The 24855-nt window shown below is 58.7% G+C and overlaps 2 protein-coding genes across 2 annotated transcripts in view; both read left to right on the forward strand.

Moving 5' to 3' along the window:
- Positions 1-4133, forward strand: part of SLC9A1 (solute carrier family 9 member A1) — a 28691-nt gene extending 24558 nt beyond the window's left edge. The window contains exons 8-12 of the mRNA XM_068917380.1: positions 22-195; positions 352-466; positions 1040-1141; positions 1449-1521; positions 2399-4133. Of these exons, the coding sequence (XP_068773481.1) occupies positions 22-195; positions 352-466; positions 1040-1141; positions 1449-1521; positions 2399-2721 (787 nt within the window). The 3' untranslated portion in view covers positions 2722-4133. The remainder of the gene's footprint in view (positions 1-21; positions 196-351; positions 467-1039; positions 1142-1448; positions 1522-2398) is intronic.
- A 7578-nt stretch (positions 4134-11711) lies between these two features.
- On the forward strand, positions 11712-19281 carry TENT5B (terminal nucleotidyltransferase 5B). The gene is made up of 2 exons (XM_068917510.1): positions 11712-12133; positions 15772-19281. The coding sequence occupies exons 1-2, from the start codon at positions 11963-11965 to the stop codon at positions 16789-16791; spliced, it is 1191 nt and encodes a 396-aa protein (XP_068773611.1). The 5' UTR covers positions 11712-11962; the 3' UTR covers positions 16792-19281.
- Positions 19282-24855: the final 5574 nt, after the last annotated feature.

Below are 24855 nucleotides of genomic sequence, written 5' to 3' on the forward strand. Positions count from 1 at the left end.
TTCCCCCGTGTCCTCGGGAAGGCTGAATCGCTTCAACAAGAAGTACGTGAAGAAGTGCCTGATTGCGGGGGAGCGGTCCAAGGAGCCCCAGCTCATCGCTTTCTATCACAAGATGGAGATGAAGCAGGCGATCGAGCTGGTGGAGAGCGGAGGCTTAGGCAAGATCCCCTCGGCTGTCTCCACGGTCTCCATGCAGTGAGTTCGGCAGCCTCTGCCCGCCCTGCTGCTCTGTGAAGGGCTCCCGGCCCCGCTCCAGGCTGGATGCTCCCTGCTTGCAGCCTCAGGGGAGCAGCCGTTTGGCCCTGCCTGGAGCCATCGCGTGACGACTCTGACTCTGGTCTGTCCGTGCAGGAACATCCAGCCCAAGACCCTCCCCGTGGAGCGTGCCCTTCCAGCCCTGTCCAAGGACAAGGAGGAGGAGATCCGGAAAATCCTCCGCAACAACCTGCAGAAAACCAGGCAGAGGGTAAAGCGTCCCGCGGCACCGGGCCCCTGCGCCGTGCGTGCCCCCTTCCCTTTCCCAGCCTCTAAACCCTGCTGTGTCTCTCCCCGCGCGTCAGCTCTTCTCTTGGCTGTAAAGGAGACCAGCGAGCCTCCTTCCGGCTCTCGGTCTGCGATCCTCTGCGCTGGGGGGCTCTTTGGGGGCACGGAAAGGTCTCTGCCGAGCTCAGGCCCCCTGGCAGGCCCCCTCGCATCGCACCTCAGCTCAGAGGGCGGCAAACACGTCTCAAGGGCTCCGAGAGCGTCAGGGAAGGTTTTGCCTCCCCCGCCTGCTCGAAGGGCTTTGCCGGGTTGGGAAGGTGATGGTGCCTGGCCAGACAGCACGGTGAGATGGGGTTGTCCGAGATGAGTCAGGATGAGGCGTCCCCGCAGTGAACGTGGGCAAGGTGAGCCCCTGGCTCGCCCGGGTGGGCTCTGCCCACTGGTGGCGGTTTATCTCAGGCAGCATCCCTTCTCCAAGAGCAATAGTGCCGTGATCTTCCTGTGCCTTTCTGTGTGGTTTTTAATCCCCGTCTCCTTCTCTTGGGGCCCTTCCCAGTTACGGTCCTACAACCGGCACACGCTGGTGGCCGACCCCTACGAGGAAGCCTGGAACCAGATGCTCCTGCGGAGGCAGAAGGCCCGGCAGCTGGAGCAAAAGGTGCCGAGGGGATGCCGGAGTGGGGCTGCGGAGAAGGTGGGGGGCAGTCGGGGGTCCCAGCCTGGGAAGGACACTGGTGTCCTGCATGTGGAGGGGACCTGGGGTTCAGACGGTGGCAGGGGACCCCAAGCCGTGGGGGCCCTCGCCCCGGCACGAGGGCAGGCTGGGAGCGAGTCGTGGTGGATGCACGCACGCATTGGCCACGTCCCGCTGCTGCTCCTTGCCCCCGGCCTGGGGACGATTCCCTGCCTGGGATTCCCAAGCACGGGCTGTCCCTCATGCCACCCTCCCTGTGCTCCGATTCCAGATGAACAACTACCTGACGGTGCCGGCTCACAAGCTCGATTCGCCCACGATGTCCCGGGCTCGCATAGGCTCAGGTACGGTGGGACTCAGCTGTCGGAGGAGCGCCGCTGCCGCCGTCGTGGTTGGCTCTTTCGCGCTGTGGCACTCAGAGGTGTCCTTGTCCTCTGCCCTCTCCATCCCCATTTATCCTAGTCCCACACTCCTGCGTTCAGTGCAGCGAGCGCCAGGGGTTTGCTGGCTCTCGGCTGCGTGCCGCCCCAGCGCGTGGTGAGCTCTGCCCGAGCAGCAGGACCCTGCTCGCTTCGCCGCGGCAGTAGCGGCAGGGAAGTCCGTTTGGTCGGTCGGCAGCTCCGTCCGGAGCTGGGCTCCCTTCTTCCGTGCAGCCGTGTGTCCTGGCCGTGTCTCTCCCGGCCCTTCTCCGGTCTCCTCTGCAGGGCAGAGGATCGGGAGCGCGATGCCGAGACCTGCCCGCGGCTCCTGGGCTCTCCGTCACTGATTTGCTTTGCCGTCCGTGGCTCCTCCTGCCCTTTGTGTCCTTCCGTCCGCTTTGGGGGCAGCGGGGTCGGGCAGGAGGGAGGTGAGGGGTCTGGGTGGGACCTGCTCGGTGGGCACCAGGGACGCGGCGCGCTGCACTGCTGCCGGCACTTGTCGAGACGGTCTTTAATCACCAGAGGGCGGCTTTGCCCGCTGCAAACTGCGCGGTCCCGGGGCTGGATTACCCTGCACTTCTCCAAATAGGCTGTGGAGGTCAGAAAAAGAAGTTATGCAGCAGGCTTGGAAATTTGGGTGAGAGAGCCCAGGAGTCCTGACCCCAAACACCTGGAGTGTGTTAGCTGGGGGGTCCTGAGCCCCCCCTTCCGTGCCAGAGCCCCGCGGGTTGTCTTGACCCAGTTTGTTTGGTGCCGACACGCCATGAAATGGGCTCTGCCTGACCCCCCTCTGCCTCTCCAGACCCGCTGGCCTACGAGCCCAAGGCGGACTCGGAGAACCTGCCCATCATCACGATCGACCCGGCCTCCCCGCAGTCCCCCGAGTCCGTGGACCTGGCGAACGAGGAGCTCAAGGGCTCCAGCCACCTCTCGTCCTCGCCCGAGGAGGATGAGGAGGGGCTGGTGATGCGGGTGAAAGAGCCGTCGTCCCCGGGCACCGACGACGTCTTCACCCCGGGAGCCAGCGACAGCCCCAGCAACCAGCGGATGCTGCGATGCCTGAGCGACCCGGGGCCGCGGCCGGAGCCGGAGGAAGGGGAGCCCTTCATCCCCAAGGGGCAGTAGCAGGCGGCGCGCGGAGCCTCGCTCGCCTGCCTGCGGATTCTCTCTTTCTTCATTCGTTCTTCTTTCTTTCCCTTCTACTTTGGTTCCTCCGTCACTACACACCGGGTTTGGGAAGGGGAGACCGTCCTGGATGGACAGGGACTGCCAGGACAGCTCTGCCCAGCAAGCCCTGAACCGGCCCCGAGGAGCGGGGAAGGAGCCCCGGGGCCGCCCGGCCGCGGAGGGGACGGCGACGGCCGCCCGCCGCCTCCGCCGCCGCCCGCTGCGGCCCCGGCGGCGATGGACGATGTACCGCCGGGGACGGGGGGACTCGCAGGCGCCTCGCGGGGCTTCTCCTGGAGGCGCTCGCCCCTCCTCGACTCAGGACCCGCGAGCGGCTCTCGGGGCGGCTCCGGCGAGCGCGACGCCGGTGCGCCCTGGGGGGGCGCGGGGCGGCCTCGGGGGCTGCCTGGCGGCACCGCTTTGCCTCTCCGTAGTTTGCGTGTTAGCTGCCTCCCCGCCTTGTTCTGGAGCGGAGCGCTCGGAGGCGGGAGCCGGTGCACGTCACCCCGGCACCCTGCTCGGGCCAGCGCTCCCCGCCGCGGCCGCTGCCCCCGCCGGGAGCAGCCCGGCAACGCCTCCTCCGGCACTGCATTTCACGCTGGGTCTTGTTAAAGAAGTATCCTATAGCCATGCAAGGGGGACGCAGGTCCCCCCCCCGCCGCCGCCGCGCGCTTCGAGGGGTCCCTCCGGCCCTCTCCGTGCCTCCTGGATCACCTGGCCCTGCGGGGACCTGCTGCCAGGGGTCCCCGGGGGGGCGAGCGTGGCCTCGGCTCGCGGCTCGGCCCTGCCCCGCGCCCGCCTGCTCGCTGCCCTTGCCGGGCGCTGCGGGACCCCCCCCCCCCCCGGGCAGGGGCTACCAAAAGCGCCGGGTGCTCCTTAACCAAAGACAGCCACCAAGTTTGACGTGCGCGGGGACGTGGCGTGCAGATGATTGTATTTTGGTTTTTTACGCCATGTGTTTTCTTTTTTCCCCCCCTTACCCATCGCCTAAAGGAGCTTGGGAAGAGCCAAGGGTGGTCCCCCCCGAGGGGACGGCCGGGGGGGGTGTGCCGGCGTCCTGAGATCACAAAGAGCCCCGCGGCTCGGCCGGGAGGGAGCGTCGGGCGTTGGGGTGATTCGCAGCCCTCCCCGGAGCCCGCGTGTCCCGCGTCGGGCTCCCGCGCCGCCTGCGCCCGCGATGCCCGCGGCCGGGGCGCGCGCCTGCCCTCGCTGTCCGCACGCGCCCGCTCTGTCTCCAGGAGGAAAAGAAAAGAAAAGAGAAAAAAAAAGCAATGAAAATTCTCTCTTGTATAAAAAAGGGGAAAAAAAACACATGTAAAGAGATTCTTGTTTTTTTCATGAATATTCTAATAAATTAATGTTAATTTTTAGTGGGTTTTTTTCCTGGCCGTTCGGGCATCCTTCCCTTGCAGCAGGGGCTCGGCCGTCCCTCGGGGGCGGCGGTGACGGGACGCCCCCTCCGGAGCCCTGCAGCAAGGGCTTGCAGTGCCAATGTTCCTCCTTTGTTAATTTTTTTTTGGGGGGGGGGATAAGGAGAGCATTCGGGGCCTCGACCCCCCCCCCAAGCGGAGGAGCGTTTTCTCCCTCTCACCCCCCCCCCCGGGGACCTGGGTGCCCCAGGGCCACCAGGGCTCCCCGGTTTTTAGCCCATCGCCAGTCGGACGCGTTTGGTCACTGCAAATTACAGCTCTGCTTCGACGCGGCAGTGACTCACGCGCCGAAAATCCAGTAAGCACCGAGTGGCTGGCGTTGCTCACGCGCTTAAAATACCTGCGGCCCAGGGTCGCCCCTGTCTCCGGGCTGGGATTCACCCGCGCACATCCCGGGCAAGTGCTCTGCAGGCGTTCCCGCGGGCTCTCTCCGGGGGCCGTGCCGGGGAGGCGACGCCGCCGGGCAGCCCCCCGCCAGCCGGCCGGAGGATGCTCCGGAGGGCGAACGGTGGCGCTGGGTCTGCGCCAGGTTGGTGGGTGCCAGGCTGGCTCCCTGCACGGGGTTCGGGGCGTCTCGGCCGGCGGGATGATCAGGAGTGGGAGGCGGGAGGCGGGAGGCGAGAGGCGGGATGCGAGATGTGGGATGCAGGATGTGAGGGCTGCAGGATGCGAAATGCAAAAAGGGGGTTGCGGGATGTGAGAGGCGAGATGCAGGATGCGAGATGCAAGATGCAAGATGGGGGATGCGGGATGAAGGATGCAGGCCTCGGCGCCACCCGAGCATCACGCTCCTCACACGTGCTGGAGAGCAGCACGTGCAGCCACCCGCTCGGTTTTGGCAATGCCCTTTAACGTGAGAACTGGCCAAACAAAGGCATTTCCAGGATATTCTCGTCTCTGAAGGCATGAGTAACTTTTTTTAATGAGGGCGGACTCAGAATCGCTGCGGGGCTGGGCCGGCTCCGCTGAGCAACCGCTGAAGCACACGGGGCAGCCGCTGCGCCGAGGCCGCGGCGGGGGCGGACGGGCCCCGGCGGGAGCCCCCCGCGCCCCGGCGGCCCTGCCCCTGCTCGAGGGCTTGTGCGGGGAGCGGAGGACGGGCCGCGCTGCCGGGCAGCAGGGACGCGCAGCCATGGAGCCGTTTGATAAAGGCGGAAGCGGCAATTAGTGAGAGCGGCGAGTCCCGGGTCGGCACGTATCCTGCCTCCCTGGCACGCGCATGCACACAAACCCTCCAGCCCGCACCTGGGCTGGGCCATCTGAGCCCAGGGTGCAGAGGGACCCTGCGCGGGAAGCCCTTGCGGGTGCACAGGGTCCCCGGGGCATCACTTCCCTGGCTGCCAAGACAGGCTGGACATAAAGCCCAGGCCAGGCTTACCATAAAGCAAGGCTTGGGGAAAACCCAGCTAATTACCGACGGCTCCACGAGTGCCACCTCCAGCTAGAGGGATTTGCTGATATTTATCCTGGTGGCGTCTGGCGTTCCCAGCACGCAGGGACAAGCCCGGAGCAAACGTGGGTGCTGGCTCCCGTGCCAAGACACCGCTGTCCATTGCATCCGCCCCAGCCGGAAACCGGACCCCGGGAAGGAGGAAAGCCGCTTCGCGAGGGGCCAACGCGTGAGAATCGTCCCTTCGGGAGGCCCCGGCGATCCCCACGCGGTCCCAGGAGCAAAGAGGCACCGCAGAAGCGGAGGAAGATGGAAACAAGAATTCCCAGTTTTTGCATCGGGTGCGTCCGCGGGGCGGCCGGCTGGTGGGGCGCTGGGACGGCGGGTGCCGCGCGGTCGTCCCACGGCTGCGCCGCTGCCTGGATCAGCGCACCGGCATCGCCCGGGGCCCGGAGCAAAGCCCGGCACGTCGCAGCGGCATCGGGGGACGGAGACCGTCCCAGCGGGGATGCTGCTGGCCGCGGCTTGGGCAGTGCCATTCCCAAGTTTGGAAGCGCATCCTGCATCCTCGGTGCGCCGCAGCGGGGCGGCGGGGGGACGGCGCGCCCCGGCCCCCCGCGTGCCCCGGGCAGCGTTTTGCAGCCACCCAGGGAGCTGACGGGTGCCGTTCCCCAGCTCTGCGTCACCCTCGGTAATGACACCCCGTGCTGCGGTGGCACCTTTCATCCTCGGACCTCGGAGGTTTATGGCTCACGACACCTCTGCGGGTGACGGCGTCGCGGCCGGCGCGAGTTATCGTTATTTCCGGGAGGTGGACTGGGCTGCTCAGGCACCGAGGGCTTCGGGGATGCCCGGGGATGCCCCGATCATCACGCCTGAAGCCAGGGCCAGGGCTAAGAGCAGACCCGCCGCGACGGCTCCACTTTGGAGCCGGCTTTTGCACAGAGGGAGAAACCCTCTGCCCCAGCTTCCTCTTTCAGGGTGCACGTTTGGGGACGGCGGCCCTCTCAGCAGCCAGCTGCTGCTTGCAGGAAGCCTTTGGTTTTTAGGCTGAATTAGGCAGAAATCAGCTAAGCTGTCTCCTGCTTTCTCACTTCTGCAAAACGCAGCCCCGAGCAGCGTGGGCAGATGGTTCCCCACGGCCGGGCCAGGCTGTCTCGCGGTTACAGATTTGCTCTTCCAGATTTCTAGGTTTCGCCACACTCTGCCACGGCTCCAGCTCAGTTCAGCCAGCCCACGGTGTTTTCGGCATGGCTCAGGCTTGACGGAGCACCACCTAAACTGGATTTAATGAGAAAATTGCTGGCCAGTCCCATTTATTGCTGCAGGAAATAAGCCGGTAGGGAAGGGCTCAAATATTGCAGCAGGTCCCAGCCGGAGGCAGCCCAAAGCGCCTTGGTGACGCAGGACAGGGCCGGGTGCAGCGCACCCCTCCTGCACCCTGCGCGGAGCTTGCGCAGCCCCGTGCACCACGGGGACCCGCTCCGCAGCATGGGTGTCGCAGCCCTTCGCAGGTCGCCTGAAATCCTCCTCCTCCTCCTCGCCGCGGCGGGCTTTCCGCTGGGGCGCTGCTGGGAGAAGCGAATCGCTCTGTTGGGGTGCGGCGGGGTGCGAGGTGTCACCGTGCTCCTTCGACCCGGGCTGGTGGCCGCACGCTCGCCCCGGCCGCACGGCTGGGAAGGTTCCCGCTGGCCCCGGGCCCCGGCGGGGAGGCATCGGGGCAGAGCGGCGGGCGCCAACAAACAAGAGCTGCATTTGCTAAGGGAGGTTTTGCACCAGCCGGGCAGAAGGGCTCCACCTCCTAAGTCCACAGCAGCGCTGCATGGCGGGCATGGGTGCGGGGACGGCGGCACGGGTGCACGGGGACAGAGGCACGTGTGTGCAGGGATGGCCAGCCAGTGCACAGGGACAGCTGGTGTGGGCACGGGGACAGCTGGCTTATGCACAGGGTGGCCAGTGCATGCACAGCGGTCACCGGCACGTGCATGAGATGGCCGGTGCTTGCACACCGGTGACCGGCATGTGCACAGGGTGGCCAGTGCTTGCACAGGGGCAACCAGTGTGTGCATGCGGCAACCAGCACATGCACGGGGCAACTGTCACGTGCACGGGGTGGCCAGTGCATGCACACCGGTGACCAGCACGTGCACAGGGTGGCCAGTGCATGCACAGGGGCAACCAGTGTGTGCATGGGGCAACCAGCACGTGCAGGGGGCGACTGTCACGTGCACGGGGTGGCCAGTGCACACGTGGGGGTGACTGGCACGTGCACGGGGTGGAAAAGGGCCCCAGATACCTGCAGCTCAGCCCTGGTGACGGTTCACCTTCCCGTGCACACACCGATGCACGTCCCCACCTCCATCCCGGGCCGTTTCCCGGCTGGGCGAAGCTGGTGCGTCAGCTCGGGACACCCTCCCGCCCCGGCTGGCCCTCGGCACGCCGACCCCGGGCGCCGGCACGGGGGGCTTCGCCACGCCGTCACGCGTGGCATCATCTCCCAAGCAGGATCCGCCTGCGTTTCACCCCGAGATGATGATTATTGCTTAATTGCTGGCAAAACAAATGAATAAAGCCAGGGCCAGCCCTTGCTGAGCTGGAAGGAAATCGCCGCGGTGCCATTCCCTGCCCCGGCTCGCTCCTGGCAGCTCTTTGGGGCGATCGTTTGGTGATGGATGTTAACGAGCCGCCCAGCCAGTCCGGCTGGAGCGCGTCAGCTCTTTTTAATGGGGCCGATGTTTTCTCCGGAGCCGTCAGCATTCCTGCCCCTCTCGGCCCAGCCAACGCCGGTGCCTATCTCCCAGCTAATTGCTGGGACATTTGCTTTTCTTCCAAGAATCCGCAGCGCCTTGTTCTTCCCATTAATAACCGCTCCACACCTTCCTCCCGCCGGGCTCCCTCTTATCGCAGCGTGTCTGCCCCCGCGGGAAAAATCCTCGCCGTCGTGGGTGCCCCGGCCCCGGCGAGCCTTCCTCGCTGTGCCGGAGTCTTCCTCGCTGCGCCGGAGTCTTCCTTGTGACTCCCCCGCGCCGGGGGTCTCCCACTCCCATCTCATCCCCGTCCCCATGTGCGCCGGGATGGGTGACCCTGCTCCCCGAATGCCACCGGCGCCCTATAGGGACCCCAAGGCGGTGTTCCCCCCCCTCTCCGGGGGCGCTGATTTGCCCAGCTTGGTGCTACTGGGAGGAGAAACTGGTCTGGGGAGATGGAGATGCTGCAAGGCAAAGCCACCGCGTGGCCAGACTGCAGCTGGGCCGTTCCTCTCCCGTGCCGGGCCCGCCGGCACCTCTCCGGCAAATTCACGAGAGCGCCCAGACCGCCGACATAGGCTCGTACGGCACAGGGCAATCACTCCTGTTTTCCCAATTGATTTGGCACGCCCCGACCTCTTGGGAAACTCTTCCCTAAAACGCTATTTCGCCGAGACAATCAAAGGGTTTTGCAACAAGAGGCGGCTGCCTGATTTTTTTTTTTTTTTTTTTTATTTTTTGCATCGAGCTCCTCGGAAAATCGCTTTCACTCGGAGCGTCCCTTCTCCCACCGCCCCGTCCCAGAGCCCGCCCGGGGCCCGTCCCGGCAGCAGCTCGCCCTCGAGTTCATGCCGGCTCCCCGGCGGGTCGGAGCCAGGGATGAGGCGCCGTGGGGCAGCTTAGCCCCTACCAAGCTTTTTCCAGGAGACACTCGCTCCGCTGCGACGGCGGGGCCGGGGCGGCCGGGGCTTAGCGCGGCACCCCGGGAGCCGCCTGCAACCGGCGCGAGACTCCCCAAGGACGGGGATTTTGCAGAACGGAGCGTCCTGGCGTTCGCCACCCGCTGCTCCATCGCCCCGCGGCTTGCCGCGAAACACCCAGGGACGGGCGCGGGCATCCTGCCTGCTGCCCCAGCGGCGCCCTCCCCGTTTCACCCCGGCTGGTCCCCCTCCGACGGAGCTGCGGGGACGAGCCCACGGGCTCAGCGGCTCCGGCGCCCCGGGGACAGGACAACACCGTCCTGCCAGAGACGCGGCCCCACGAGAGCTCGGTGGAGACTCCCATGCCCCGGCGGGACCCCAGGGTCCCCCTGTCCGTCCCCCCCACCCCATCGCGGTCCCCCTCCAAGCTCAGCTCACCCAAAACAGCCCTTCGTCACCCAAACCTCTGCCCCAGCATTGCTAAGGCGCAATTTAGGTAGCAAACTCCAGCTCCCACCGGGAGACCCCCTGGGCCGAGAGTTTCCTTAAAAAAGACAAAACGTGCCGTTACGATGTCCCAGTTCAGGGGATGAAGCAGCAGCTTGGAAGAGCCCCGCGCCGGCCTCCCCGAAATGCCGGGAGCGTTTGCACCCGCCGTCGGAGCGGGCAGCGCTCGGGCGCGACGGGTGAGCTCTGCCTCCGAGCCTGCTGCAACGGGAGCGAGGGGGCTGCGCGGGGGTCACAGGGACGAACGCAAGGCGCTGAATTCGGGGATGGCGAGAGGTGAAGGAAGGACGGAGGCTTCGGCCCCGGGGCTGCGGCGCAGTGGCGCTGGGGCACAGCTCAGCCCCGCGGGTCCCAAATCGGGGCCTTTGCGATCCAGCCGCCCACGCGGTCCCCGCGGGATTTAAAAATAAGTCAAGCCCGGCTCCGACCCCGTCGGGGCGCTCAGCTTTAAGGGTAGAGGACAAGTTGTGTTAAGGAGGGCGGATGGTGCCCGGCCACAGCTCCCCCTGCCCGGCCCTGGCTGGGCCCCGTCGCCCCACGGCGCTGCCCCACGTCCAGCTGGCGCTGCTGCTCCTGGGGGATGTTCCTGCCCAGGCAGCAGGGTGCTGGGGGCCGCGCTGGGTCCTGGGGCACCAAGCCATGCAGTGCTGGGTCCGTGGGGTGCCAGGATGTGGGGCATCAAGGCATGGGGTGCTGGGTCCTGGGGTGCCAGGATGTGGGGCATCAAGGCATGGGGTGCTGGGTGCCAGGGTGCCAGGATATGGGGCATCAAGCCATGGGGTGCTGGGATGTGGAGCATCAAGCCATGGGGTGCTGGGCCATGGGGCACCAGCATGTGGGGCATCAAGGCACGGGGTGCTGGGCCATGGGGCACCAGCATGTGGGGCATCAAGTCATGGGGTGCTGGGTCCTTGGGGTGCCAGGATGTGGGGTGTAAAGCCATGGGTTGCTGGGTCCTTGGGGCACCGGGATGTGGGGTATAAAGCCATGGGGTGCTGGGTCCCGGGGCACGAGCATGTGGAGCATCAAGGCATGGGGTGCTGGGTCCTTGGGGTGCCAGGATGTGGGGCATCAAGCCATGGGGTGCTGGGATGTGGGGCATCAAGCAAGGGGTGCTGGGCCCCACGGCGCCGGCATGTGGGGCGTCAAGCCATGGGGTGCTGGGTGCTTGGGACGCCAGGATGTGGGGCATCAAGCCATGGGGTGCTGGGTCCTTGGGACGCCGGGATGTGGGGCGTCAAGCCATGGGGTGCTGGGTGCTTGGGGCGCCAGGATGTGGGGCATCAAGCCATGGGGTGCTGGGTCCTTGGGACGCCGGGATGTGGGGCGTCAAGCCATGGGGTGCTGGGTGCTTGGGGCGCCAGGATGTGGGGCATCAAGCCATGGGGTGCTGGGTCCTTGGGACGCTGGGATGTGGGGCGTCAAGCCATGGGGTGCTGGGTCCTTGGGGCGCCGGGATGTGGGGCACCAGGCCATTGGGCACCAGGCCGTGGGGTGGTGGGTTGTGGGGTGCAGAGCCATGGGGCGCCGAGCTGTGGGGCACACAGCCACGGGGCGGCGGGCTGTGGGGCGCCAGGCCGTGGGGCAGCCAGCCTGGGGGTGCCGGGCACCGAGCTGCGGGGCGCGGGCTCCGCGAAGGCCGCAGCCCCCACGGCCCCGCCCCCGCGGCCGCCTGTCCCTTTAAATCTCCGGCCCTCTCCTGACCAATCACAGCAGGGATTCCCACACGCCGCCGAGCGGCTGGGGGGGCGGGACTGTGCGGCCTCACCGCCCTTCACCCCGCCTCTTTCCCTCCCCTCCCCTCCGATTGGAACTCGAGGGAGCCCGAACCTTCGCCTTCGGCCAATGAGAGCGCCGGAAGGGCGGCGGGGCTCGGCGGGGATTGGCGGCGGGGCTGGGCCAATGGGGGCGCGGCCAGGCGGCTATATAAAGCGGCGCCAGGGCGCGAGCGAGCGCACTGCTCAGCGTAGCCGGTGGCGGGCGGGTGGGGCGAGCTGCAGCGTCCCCTGCGGGCACCGGCCGCGCCAGCGTGGGGCCTCCCCGAAACATCCCCTCAGAAACCAACGATTTTTTTTTTCCTTTCTCTCTTTTTTTTTTTTTCCCCCCCCTGCCAAATCCCGCCGCTTCCGGTCAGTCTCCAGGTGACTGGGGCTCCGCTTCCGGTCGCGTTTCCAGGCAGCGGTGGCGGCGGCGGGGGGGGGCGCGATGCTGGCGGCGGCCGGGGCTGGCGGCTCGGAGCAGGGCGGCGGCGGCCGCTTCAGCGTCCTGACGTGGGAGCAGGTGCAGCGGCTGGACCAGATCCTGGGCGAGGCGGTGCCCATCCACGGCCGCGGCAACTTCCCCACGCTCTCGGTGCGGCCGCGCAGGATCGTGCAGGTGAGGCTGGGGCGGCCGGGGGCGGGGGGGCGGTTGGACTCTGCCCCGCCGGGGCCGCGGATCCCCCGGTGGAAAATAAAACCGCTGAGGCGGTGATATCCGGCCCGCCTGGCCCCCCGCCAGCCCCCGGGGCGGGGAGGGGGGAAATCACGCCCCGTCCCGCGAGTGGGGGCTGCGAAATTTGAGCGCTGGGGGGGGGGGGAAGAAAGTAAGCTTTTCCGGGCTATTTCTCCCGTGAAACGTCCTAATGCTGGTGGGAACGCGGCTCTCGTGTATGGCAAGAGCCGCTCTGCGATTTAAACGTCAGCTCAAATGTCGGCGTCCTCTGGTTCTTGTCAATCCGTTTCCTGCGCCAGGCTTGATCTCGTTAAACTATTCCTGCTAGTTTAGCCATAAAGCAATAACGATGTTTAATATTAAACTGACAGTGCAGCTCGAATAAGCTGATGCATATTCATGTTTGGGAGGCAACTTCGTTCCTCAGTCATGACTCATCAAATGTAAAATCAGGCACGTTAGCTTCTAATTAAAAAGGCTATTCACCCGCTGCAGACCAGAGTGGCTTTCACAATAAACTAAGCACTAGGGTTTTTTGGAAGCTTCAGCTGCCTGAGCAATATTTTGACTTGAGTTTGGAGAATAATCGAATGACACTTGAAAGACACGCCTTTGTGTTAAAGCTTCAGCTGACTTCAAATTCCTAGAGTTCCTACTGGTTGCTAAATATCAGCTGTTTGCGCTTCTGAAGCCTTAATGAAATACTGAACAAAAGATGAGCGTCACTATTAGACTGCTGCACTTGAGTTTTAATAGGTTAGCGAAAGACGGCGTGGTGAAAAGCCAGGCGCGGTGCAGCGTCAGATGTTCCGTCGTTTATTACCGCTTGGCTCCATGAAAGAGAAGAGACTTGGTGTCGAAGCTGCTGAAAAGGATGTTGCCACTAGCAACTTCAAACACTAAATACTAAGGGCTGTAATTCTGACCGGCGGCACTGGCAGACCCTGTATTTAGGTCTGACTAATCTGAAACAAGTAACCCAAAAGGCAGTGACTTTGTTTATTAGACACGCAAGCGCCCTTGTTGTAGGAGGTGGGAAACAACAGGTCAGTGCGCAGGTAGGTTTTGTTAGTGGCTGGCTGTCAGAATCAATTATCTGAACCACGCTTAGCATGAGCTGCTGTTTTGGGAAACAGGTCAGTAGCTGTCTAACCCTTTAAATAGCTAACCCTCTGGGGAAAATGCATTCCTGAACCCACTAGCTGCAGTGAGGGTGTAGACTTCAGGTGTGTTTCAGGTTGAGACTAGTATGCTGAAGCCTGCCATGCCCTCACGGGCCCTGTAGGATCTGCGGAGAGGACATCCTCGCTAAGAAGTGAGGCTGTCTGCTCTCTGTTGCTCTCCAGACTGGAGCTTCTTGGCTGACTTGGCTTGGGACAAGGCTGACTCAAGGGGTTGCGTTGTTACCTCTTCTGAATAGTCACTGCTCACCTGGGCTGGACCTGTAAGCCCAGAGCTCAGGGAGCTTCAGTGTTGGGTTGCAAGCCTGAAGCTTGTGGTCTAAAATGCTGTAGTTCCTGAGCTAAGCCCAAGATGGGATTAAGTAGGCATTTCTTGGACGTCGCTATGAAATTGATCTGGAATGGGATCTTATCTGAATGGTAGTCCTAACTCTGCATCTAACGCATGCATGACCTATATCCCGTTTCACGCTAAGCCTGGTAGCATAAAACTCTTACTTCCACAAGTAACAGTGTGCAGAGCTGTGCCTCCTGTGGGTAACTTCAGCCAGGAGACTGCACTAACTGATCAGTTGGCAGTAGCTCTGCTGTAACTTCATCCAAAGGAGTGTCAAGTGTGGCTTGTCTGATATTCTTGTGCTGTACATGAAAATAACCCCTTGTCTTGTTCTGAAAGCCAAATTTACTGCTAAGTTACCTAGGTGCACTTGAAGATAGATATGTCTGTGACCGGATTGGATCTGCTGGTGGGGACTTGGGACTTCCGATGGTGAATAGCTCACTGGTTAACTGTTGCCTGACATGTGACTATCGCCATTTGGTTGGCAAGGAGCCCAGCCACACTTCTAGCTTGAGCAGCAATTGCTAGTGTCGAGGAGTAGTTGAGAAATGCCACTGGAGAAGCTGCATCATGAAATTGTAACAAACTCCTGAACTTATGATTTAACAAGCTTTAAAACATTCCTACAGTTGTACCAAAATATCTTCCCTTTGCAAGGGCACCTCAGGGTCAGTAGAAGCTAGCTGACACACAGCCTATCTTAGCTTTGTCACTGAGCGACTTGTAACAGGGAAAGGATTGCATTTTGGAGTCCTTCACCTTTGTATGCATTGCTGCTTCTAAACAAAACTCATGGAGGAGGGCAGTTTTACAACTGCCTAGTCTTCTTGTAAGGCTGCAAAAGCTCTCGGGGAGCTGCCTGATCAGAACAGGGCCATGTCAACAGAACGAGGGTTTCAGCCCCTCTGATACGGTTCTGTATTTTTGTGGGACCTCTCTTGAACTGGGATGGCCTTGCAGGACTCCTAAAGCGGGCCTGATGGGGCTACTCAGTGATATAACTTGTCTATTTGGACCCCAAGGTTTGGCTTTTTCAGCCTTGCTTCAAACACCAGATGAGCAGGCTGGCTAGCTAAGTTTTACAGGACTTTTTATGGGAGTAGGTAATTGCTGGAGAGACATGAAAGCAGGAGGAAGGACAGGTTGAGCTTCTGGTGGAAGATGTTAACGTAATCTTCCTGAGATCTTTGAGCTCAGTTAAACTCAAATTACAAGCTAATGTCCAGATGAGTTTATTTTATGGTCTTAAAGTTATTTTAGCCTCCTGCATGTTAAGTAATCGGGCAAGTGATTCAGCTTCATACTAAGTGAACAAAGCTTTGGAGGTGGTGGTGGGTGTGTCAGGACTGAGCAGGCAGCATTAAAATCCCTGAAGTAACACCCGTGAGATGAAAGGTGCCTCTTGTGCTTGATAGTATGCCAAGTTCAGCGCAAAGCTCTGACACACTGGAAATTGTTAGGGTACACTTACTAGTTAAGACATGAACTTGTATGTGCCTGGCTCAGGCTTTTGAGCAGTCTGGCATCTTGATTTGCTTTTAATGAAGCTTGACAGGCAAAGGGGACAACTAAAATGAGTGAGCCACCCTGATTAAATCAACAGGGACTGTTGCAGACTGCTGCCGCCTTGTATTTAGAGTCCTCTTTGGATCAGCTGGCCTTAAGATTAATGCCCTAGAATGACTGTCTGCATCTTCCCTGGGTAAACCGAGAAGTAGGGAGGAAGGGAGCAGGGACCAAAGACTCAATTCAGATAACTGTTTGGCTTTGGTGAGGAGAAGTAGGGGGACAGCAAACCACTGTACTGGGAGTGGAAATGCAGCTACTGGTGTGCGGTAAGAGCCCCCTAATACAAAGGAGTAAGTAAATGAGATGCCTTCTAGCTGCTGGCAAGACTGGATGCCTTCCAAAGTGACCTATTTCTAATGGATTAGCTTTTTGTTTCACTGGTCTTGCACTGGAGTGACCCATATAAGCACAGGGAGCAAATCCTGCTGCTGTAACCGATCTGTTTCGTGAGTGCTTTCTTGCTTCTCACACTGAAACTCTCTTCATACCAGGTTGTCCGTAGCCGTCTGGAGAAGAAAGGAATTGCAGTCCATAATGTAAGGCTGAATGGCTCAGCAGCTAGCCATGTTCTCCATCAAGACAGTGGCTTGGGGTACAAAGACCTAGATCTCATCTTTGGTGTAGATCTGAAGACTGAAGATGTCTTCCAGCTCGTTAAAGATGTGGTCATGGACTGCCTTCTTGACTTCCTTCCAGAAGGTGTCAACAAAGACAAGATCACCCCTATGACTCTGAAAGAGGCCTATGTGCAGAAGCTGGTGAAAGTATGTAATGAAACCGACCGCTGGAGCCTTATATCGCTCTCCAACAACAGCGGGAAGAACGTGGAACTCAAATTTGTGGACTCCCTCAGACGGCAGTTTGAGTTCAGTGTGGACTCCTTCCAGATCATCCTGGATTCGCTCTTGCTGTTTGGGGAGTGTTCAGAGAACCCCATGGCGGAGAACTTCCACCCCACGGTCACTGGGGAAAGCATGTATGGGGACTTTGAGGAGGCAATGGACCATCTCCGGAACAGGGTCATCGCCACGAGGAACCCTGAGGAGATCAGAGGTGGGGGGCTTCTGAAATATTGCAACCTCTTGGTGAGGGGGTTTAAGCCTAAATCAGAAGTGGATATGAAGGCGCTACAGAGATACATGTGCTCCAGGTTTTTCATAGACTTTTCTGACATCGGTGAGCAGCAGAGGAAGCTGGAATGCTACCTTCAGAGCCACTTTGTTGGGATGGAGAGCAAAAGATATGACTATCTGATGACCCTACACAGGGTGGTCAATGAGAGTACAGTCTGCCTTATGGGACACGAAAGGAGGCAGACCCTGAACCTCATTGCCATGCTGGCTGTGAGAGTCCTGGCTGAGCAGAACATCATCCCCACAGTCACAAATGTTACCTGCTTCTATCAGCCAGCTCCTTATGTCAGCGAAATAAACTTCAACTACTACGTCACCCACGTGCAGCCCTTCCTGCCTTGCAATCAGTCCTACCCCACATGGCTTCCCTGTAACTGAGCCAGGACAAACTTCAGGGTCTGTCCTCCAAGGTATTTTCTTGCCTTGGGGAGCAGGGGGGAGGGAACCTTCCCAGAACTGCAACAAAAGGAAACTTCCTGGACTCTTGCTGCAGTGTCTCGTTCCTGGGATTCTTGGAACGAGGCCTGTCTGCTGTACACTGTGATTGGATGTGCAGTGTTATGGAAACTAGATTACTTGGACGTTTACAGGAAGACTTGATCGCTTATTGAGTTCTGTAGGCAATGGGGGGAGGGTGGGTGTGTGTGTAAGGGGAGATTGTAGAATTACATTAAGGTAGAGCTGCACTGCCCTGAAATGGATCTGATTTTTTTTTTAGTGCAGGAGGTGTTATGTGTGTGCAGACTTGTGGTTTCTGAAGATAGAAGCCAGAGTGGCTAATTCCTTTGAAGGACCAAAGAATCCTGTTTAAGTGCCTGTAACAATATAAACACAACTGTACTGTAAACCTTCTTTTGCAGGGGTTGACATCCCAAGAGCTTGAGTGGGGATGTCTCAAGACGAACATGTTCTGTTTTGGGGGGGAGGGTCGTAAGATCATTTCTAGTAACCTCGCTGAAGCAAGAATGGGACTGCAGGTTACATGTTGCTGAGGTTTTTGGCATGGCTTGCTGCCTATGAAGGACCAGCTGTAGCAAATAGCTGTCAAAGCTGAGTTGCATAAAACAGGCGGGGTTTGAATGACTACATGTAAATGCCTGAAACTGGGGACACGGGGTAGGGGGGGAAGTGCATGGTAGAGAATGCTGTGCAGAGCTTTATGGAGAAAAGGCAGCAGGGACCTACACATGAACTTATTAAAGCTCCCAAGTCTGCAGTGCCAAGATGTAATGATGTACATAAATGATAAGGCAGAAGATCTGTCCAGGGGCCTGCCCTAGGCTACTGTACATAACTGTATTTTCTAGGGGAATTTGAAATGCTGCTTTTTTTGGCATGCAGTGTGGTTTTAATGCACAAGCCAGAAGCTGGCTGGGTTGTCTGGGAAGATGAGGCTTGTCCTTGAAGCACAAACCGACTAGTTAACTAGTCGGTTATCCCCGGCAGTTGCTGTGATGGGGCCTGGAGCTTGTGTTCTTCGAAGGGAGATTTGCAGAACTTCTTGAGGCTCCAGCCTCCTGTGGCCTGAAGTCTTCCCTCTGCCCCTGGGCAGGTCCTGTCTTCAAAAGCAGCCTATTTCCAGCTATGTGATTCCACATGTGCACAACAGATAGCGTTTTAAATTCATTCTCTAGTTAGAAAAGGACCTTGTGGGGTTTTGTGCGAAAGTCAGTTGGCCTTAGGAAAAAGTATGTCTTCTCCAAACAAACCCTCTTGTGTGCCGAGGGTTCTGGTTATCTTAGTCAAACATGACTTTGAAGTTGTTGGGTGTCTAGAGCACAAACAGTCCTTCACTGAGATGCCTGGACTGCAATGCCCATTCTCATGGAACATCATCTCAGATTTAACTATGCATGGTTGCGGAGATGGGAGAGCAAACAGGCACTTCCTAGATATGCTGCTCTGGGAACACTATGGCTTCATGGTGCTTCCTCCAAGGCTAACGTACTTGAGTATCTTTACTAACTTGTTTTTGTTTTTGTGACAAAACTGTAATAGCTGGGCAGACTGAACACTCTAATAAAGACTAGCTACTTGGAATGTGTATAGCCAGAATGCTACCTTTTTTGGGGTAGGGGTGATGTGGAGTGGGCATAAGGGGTGGGGGGGAAGGATCTGGGGGCTTTTGCACATAATGTAAACTAACCAATTTAAAATTGGTCTGGCTTTGCTTCCAATGCAGTAAGAGCTGAAGAGGAAGCATCACTAACGCTGTAGTTGTTACAGATTTAACAATGACTTCCCATAGGATGGCTTTGCCTTCACAGACAAGGCTTGCATGTAGACTCCACGGCAGTCCAGTAACTCCTTGGTGCCCAGAGCCTGCTCCTTGTGATGGGAGTTTGAGACTTTTCAGTGCAAGGTAAAAACTGGTTTAAGGGCTGCTTTTGAGGTACTAAGTATGCCACCTTCATGGCTTCAAGGGAAGATTTTTTTCTTACATTTTAAACTTCAGATCTACATAGATGACATGTAGCATGCTTTTTTACAGGCTTCTTACTCTGTACCCACAAACACATAGCTGCACTAAGCTGAGATTCCCTCCCTCCTGTTTAAGATGTAAAGATTCCCTGCAGCCAACAGCTTGGTAGGGCAATTTAAGTTGAGATTGCACTTTTGATTTATGGAGTGTGTATGGTGGGACTCTTGTGAATGAGTTGAATCTGAATTTTCTAGGTCTTGCAGTGATACTGTGCTGCCTCCTGTGAGGGAGAAATTGGAGAATTCCAGTGGCTTGAATGGCACTTGATTTTGTTTTAATGTTTTTTCCTACACCTGTATCACTTGTCATGCGATGGGCTTGACATAGACTCACTAGATTCTTTAGAATCTGTTACAAATAAATACAGTGTATTCAAATTTGTTGGATTTTTATTTACTTGCCTATCAGGGTAGGGTGGTGTTAAGATTTTCGCCCCTACTCCCAGGAAGAACCAGGCTCTGAACCAACTGGTTGCCTTGAGAGAAGAACAGGCTGTTCTGCGCAGGCGTGCTGGGCTCCTGCTTCTTGATCTGTCCAAAGACTACTTGTACTTCAGGCTGCTTAGTCCCTAAAACTGAAGCAGCTATAAAGCCTTGCAGTGCGTAGCTGTTGGCAGGTTACTCCTAGGGCTGAGAGAGGCTTCTATTTATAATGCTGTTCTTTAGTGTTGGGCATGTTCCCTTTCCTAGTGGCTTGTCAAGTTGCTGGTGGGGGAGGGAGTCCTACTGTGGCTGCCTGCTCAGTTGATAGTTATCCAAGATCCCCTTCTGCTAGCGACTGTACCGGGTGTCTCTGCTGCTACTAGCTTTCCACAACTTTATTCTCTTCTGCTGACAGTCATGAACAGCAAAAAGGCTCAAGTAACTCGGACGTGCTTGTTTTGTGTAGCCGACCCACCTGCAAAGTGGTCCCTCTTGGAAGGGGAGGGCGAGAAGCTCCAAAAGGACTAATCTTCCAGATCAACTGATGTTCAGGCCCGATTCCCATGTGATGGCTGAATGCTGGCTGCCTGTAGCTGGGTGCGAGCTCCTCGGAGAGCTCTGGCTGCCCTCCAGCCTAAGATGAAGTTTCACTTCCCCTTGTTAAGCTACAGGCAGTTCTGGTTCCACTGCAACAATCGGACTTGGCAACATGCCAGTCACTGTTTGGGACAAACTTGCTGGCTCTGCTTCTCCAAATTCTTACAGTTCAGGGGCCAAGCTTCCCTCTGACAACAGTCTGGGATTGTTCTTGCTGGGCTGGCACCACGGTTACTCATGTAAGAATGCATCCCTATTGTCTGCTTAAGTAGGACTCGGCTCTTGCAGAGCTGATTTCTGTTTGAACTGTGCTGGCTTTCTCTCTAGACCTGTTGACAGTGAGATAGGATGCCTGCCTACTGTTCACTTGCTGGCGTGCAACCCTTAGGGCTCCGCACCAGGCATGAAACTCCTGCCTTCCCCTGAATGCATCTTACGTGTGGGAGGGGCTCTAAAATATCTGCTCAGTCAGTAAGCTGCCTTCTCACTGCTGGGAGTAGGTCCTGCAGAGTGACTGTTGATGCCCTGGTGAATAAGCCGCCTCTGAATTTGTGACCCTGAGCGGAGCAGCAAAATCCCTGACAGAGTTGGCTTGTCATTGTTGGAGAGGATCAGACTATACAAAAGGATGTTAGTGGAAAGTACTAGTTGTGATCAGAAAGGAGCTATCAATGTTTACAACTGAGATTTGGATCCCTCTTTTGTTAATTGTCAAATAAAAACATATATTTTCTCACAGTGTGGAGTCTGTCATTATTTTTGCTCTAAACAGGAGGTGATGGACAAGTCAGGGTGTGCCTGAGTATCTGGTTTGTGTATGAAACATGGATTCTAGGGATGCATGCATTCATGTGTTGGGTGCTCAAGCACTTCCACTGAGTGTTGGCTCTAGCGCTTTGCTCCTAGGGAAGAAGCGTGTGTTATGTAGTGCGTAGAGCTTAGCAGTGCTGGTTAGAGAGCAGAATCAGGGCCATGTTTAACGTGACTAAGCTGTTGATTGCAGGAAAAACTGAGGAAGGGCTTAATGGGAAAAAGTTGCTGAAGAGCTGCAGGTAGTCCCTGCTGTAGGTGGAGCAAGCTTCAGACAAGGGCTTCCTAGAGGGTCCCTTTCCTTTCTCCCCAACTCCTCATGGGTGTAATGGGAGTGGTTTTTTACTCTGTCCTAGTAACTCCCTATTTTTAGACCATTAGTGTTATGCCCATGGTAGGCTGGTCTGGATTATGCTTGGCACTGCCCAGCTCAGTGACTTACTGAGCCAGTAGTGGCATTGCCCACTCTGAAGCCCACGTGTGAGCCTGGTAGTACAGTATGGCACATGCCCTGCAGCTAATCTCAGGGGTGACTGATGCCTTGATGTGTCCTAAGGTGTTCAGCAGCCCCCTGTATCGACCAGATCCAGTTACAGAGCTTGTCATGTAGGGTTTACATCTGCACTGTTGCCCACAGTAGCCTTTCTTCTGGAAGGAGGTCTGGCCAAGCCCCAAAATCAGTGAAATGGGAGGAAATTATATATTGAGTCTCCAGAAGGTAAGAAGCATCTAGCTCCAGCCTTGCTGCTCTCGGCTGTCCTTAATCTCCCAGCTCAGCGTGGAAGGTGGCACCATCATCATGCATGCCAGTAATTAGATCCAGCATGGCATTCAAACTGTATCTTCATCTCTGTAATTAGCCTATCTCTGGTAGTACACTGGAGTTTCTACCCGGCCGCGCTGCTCCTCGGTAGCCGCTCGGGCAGCGCGGGTGTTAACTGCGCTATTTGAGATCATGCCGAATGAGAGAACAGGCTGTCTGTGCGGCTCCTCTTTCCATTTATAGCTGTGTTTAGGCGATCCAGCGCACGGACCCTTGTGCTCTGACGCCTGGTGCCAAGCACGAGACAAATGCTTCATTGATATGGACATACCGGGAGGGCAGTTTGCTCCCAGCGGAGCTGCGGCAGCCGGCTCGGGATGGAGCTGAGCTGCTGGAGGATGGCACAACCTCAGGCCTTTGCTGCGGAGAGCAGCTGGGCCTTTGGGGTGCGAGAGCCCGTCGTTCGCGGGGAAAGAGGCCGGCAGTGAGAGATGTGCAGCGTGCGGCTCGTTGTGTTTCATCAAACCCTCCTATCTTATCTTCTGGCCCTGGTTGCTGTCTGCTCGAGGTTCTGGCTTAGGGCGTAAAGAAGCGCAGATAGGATTTTGGCTTCTGTTGAGCGCTGGTTTGGGCAGGGGGGTCATCTGAAAGTCTTTTCCCTGTTTTTTTGATGTGGCCTGTGCGCTGTCTGTTCAGCCCAAAATGCAGTTTCTTGCAGACCCTAATGCCAGCGAAAAGGAGGCACCGCGGGAAGCTGTGTTTGTCGCCGACCGCCTTCCCCTCCTCCGACTTGTCGCATCCAGCCTAGACTTGGAAATGCGCGTTTTCCCTTCGAGCTGCCACGAGAAGAGATCGGCGTGCGCACAGCCTCTCGCCTGCTCCGCCAAGGGCGGCAGCCCGGCTCCCAGCGAAGCCCCACGCTGCTCCACCAACGCTCGTGCTGCCGGCTTCCCCAGGTACCCAGCTCCGTTCCTCCCGGCTCCTTTTCTCCTGGTAGCTGCTGGCGTGGTGGAGCAATGGCTGCGGTGGCCAGCTGAGAGCCGCGGGGAGCGGAGGTCGGCGTGCTGCTCCCTCCTCCAGGCGCTGGCTGCATCCCCCTGCCGCAGCTTGCAGGAACTTGACATCGCTGACAAGTTTGATTGCAATCAGCTGCTGGGATCTAAAGTTATTACGGGGATTATAGGCAGAGCCATTGCAAAGCCATGTTTTCTTAGGAGAGCAAAAATCTCTCGGCATCCTCCAGCAGTTGCACAACCAGGGTATGGGATATGTTGTGGCCAGGACACGAGCGGTGGCAGCCGCAGGGGTGTCCCTGCAGATCCCCCGCCAGCCCAGCCCAGCCCAGCCCGCGTCCCCGCGCTGGTGGTGCTCGCAGGAGCCGAGGATTTCTGGACGGGACCGTGGTTTTGGCGATGGAGCCGTGCCAGGGGAGGTGTAGGGTGATGCGTCATGCGTTATCTCTCGCTGGCACAACAAGAGAGAACGTGCATTTTTACTTCTGAAAGCTCACATCATTTTTCCCGAGTGTCCTCGCCAAGTATGAGCAGGCTGCTCCCAGCTCTGCTTTCTGGCCAGAGAGGGAGATTTCTCTTTGGTGACGGAGGGGGAATCTCTGCGGAGCTTGCCGGCCTTTCCAGCTGAAAATGGGTTAGTTCTGCATGGGGCCGGCTGCCGGGCTCAGCCGACGGAGCCGTCGGCAGCATCCCGTGCGCTGGAGCCCCGGCCGATCCTTGCCCTGTCCTGCCACCGCAGCGTATTTACCCTGCTTATCTTGCCCCTATCAAAACGCGATTTCAGCAAGAGCAGTGTCACCCTGTCTTCAAAGGAAAAGCAGCGAGTGTTTGTGTGGCCTACATTTCTGCCTTGTAATACAAGGAGGGGCTGGATGCATCACGCCCTCCTCCTTCCCCCCATAGCTGGCGGGGTGGCGGGGCTGGAACACCTGATTACTTTAAGCATCCCTCTACTAATATGCAATTACAGGTCATTTCATCTCGAAATCCCAGCTAAATCTGCATGGCCGCGGAGTGACTCACCTAACGACTGCTCCCCTAATGAATCCTGGATGCGTTCCTGAAAGACTGGACACGGTGTTAACATGCCACTTACTAATCAGCCTTTCCAAATATCACCCGTGTAACAAGTTCAGCCAGTTCCTTCCCCTGCCTATCCTACCGTGCAGCACCGGCTGCCGGAGCAGTCCCAAAATACCAGCCTGGATGGGGTAAAGTGCGAAGTACGAGCGGCGCAGGAGCCATCTCCCGTCAGAGAGGGCTTTTCTCGCTGCTGCAGTGGGGCTTCGGAGGAGTCGGCCCCCGCTCCGGGAAAGGGTAGTTCCCTGCCTGGCTGTATTTTAAGCTCGTGAGCTCCTGAGCAGTGCTGCCGCCCTGGGAAGCTTAAAAGGAAACCCTAATCGCAGACGGTCGGCGAGCAGGAGGGAGGCAGCGTTTCCCGTTGCGCCCGTCCTGCCCGCCGCCGCGGGGTCGCTCCTGCTGCCGCCGAGGGCCTGGCGCCGCGCTCCCCTGAGCGATGCAGCCTTTCAACGACAGGTGCTAATTTGGGGTTGGATTCAGATATTCTGGCTGACGCGGGGCGGGTGAGTAAGCACGTCCTCCCGGCGTCACGGCTGACCCGACGCCGGGAGGGGCCGCGCGCCCTCCGGCTCCCCTTAACGTCCAGAGGGGCAGCATCACCGAGGGTCAGGCCTAATAGCAGTAATTGCCCGCTCATTAGTTGGTTCGTGATTAGTTTTATCCAGCTGGGCTGCATAAAACTAACGCAGGTCCGGTCCAACCAACCTCACCGGTGGTGACAGGGAGGGACCACAGGGACAAGCTCTGTTTTCCAGCTGGCTTCCAGGCAGATGAAAACTGCAGTTTCTTACCCACGAGCAGCTCTTCCGTCGCTCCGTGGGGAAAATAAAAGAAACATTCATGGATTTCCCGGAGGCCCGAGGCACCCTGAGCTGGGCTGAGAGTTTGGACTTGAACCCGAGCTCGTCCACGCTGCTGTCCGGGGATCTGTCTGCTCCCGCTGGGTGTCAATGCGCCGCGTGTCCCCCCTGTGACTGCTCCGCTTCGGAGGCTGCTCCCGCCGGCTCGCCAGGGCGGCCGGGTCCGGCGTCGGGGAGAAAAAATAAGGTTTCGAATAGGGTTTCTCCCTCGTTGTGCGCTACCTGCCTTGCAGGCAAAGCCAGAGCAGAATAAAGCCGCGGGTCTGGCCCAGCTCAGTGAATCCCCCCTTGCTGCTGCCCCGGTGTCCTGCTGCCCCCGCCAGCAGCTCCCACCGGCCCCGGGCGAGCGCAAAACGCGGCCGATTCCCGGGAAGCGCCCGCCGCTGGGGCAGGAGAGCGAGCCCGGCCTCCCGGC

Source organism: Struthio camelus, chromosome 23 (genome assembly GCF_040807025.1).
Source record: "Struthio camelus isolate bStrCam1 chromosome 23, bStrCam1.hap1, whole genome shotgun sequence".
NCBI lineage: Eukaryota > Metazoa > Chordata > Aves > Struthioniformes > Struthionidae > Struthio > Struthio camelus.

Coding starts and splice junctions, on each gene's coding strand:
- TENT5B (XM_068917510.1), top strand. CDS start 11,963: ATGCTGGCGGCGGCCGGGGCTGGCGGCTCGGAGCAGGGCGGCGGCGGC. Junction 12,134..15,771: donor GGCCGCGCAGGATCGTGCAG/GTGAGGCTGGGG, acceptor TCTTCATACCAG/GTTGTCCGTAGCCGTCTGGA.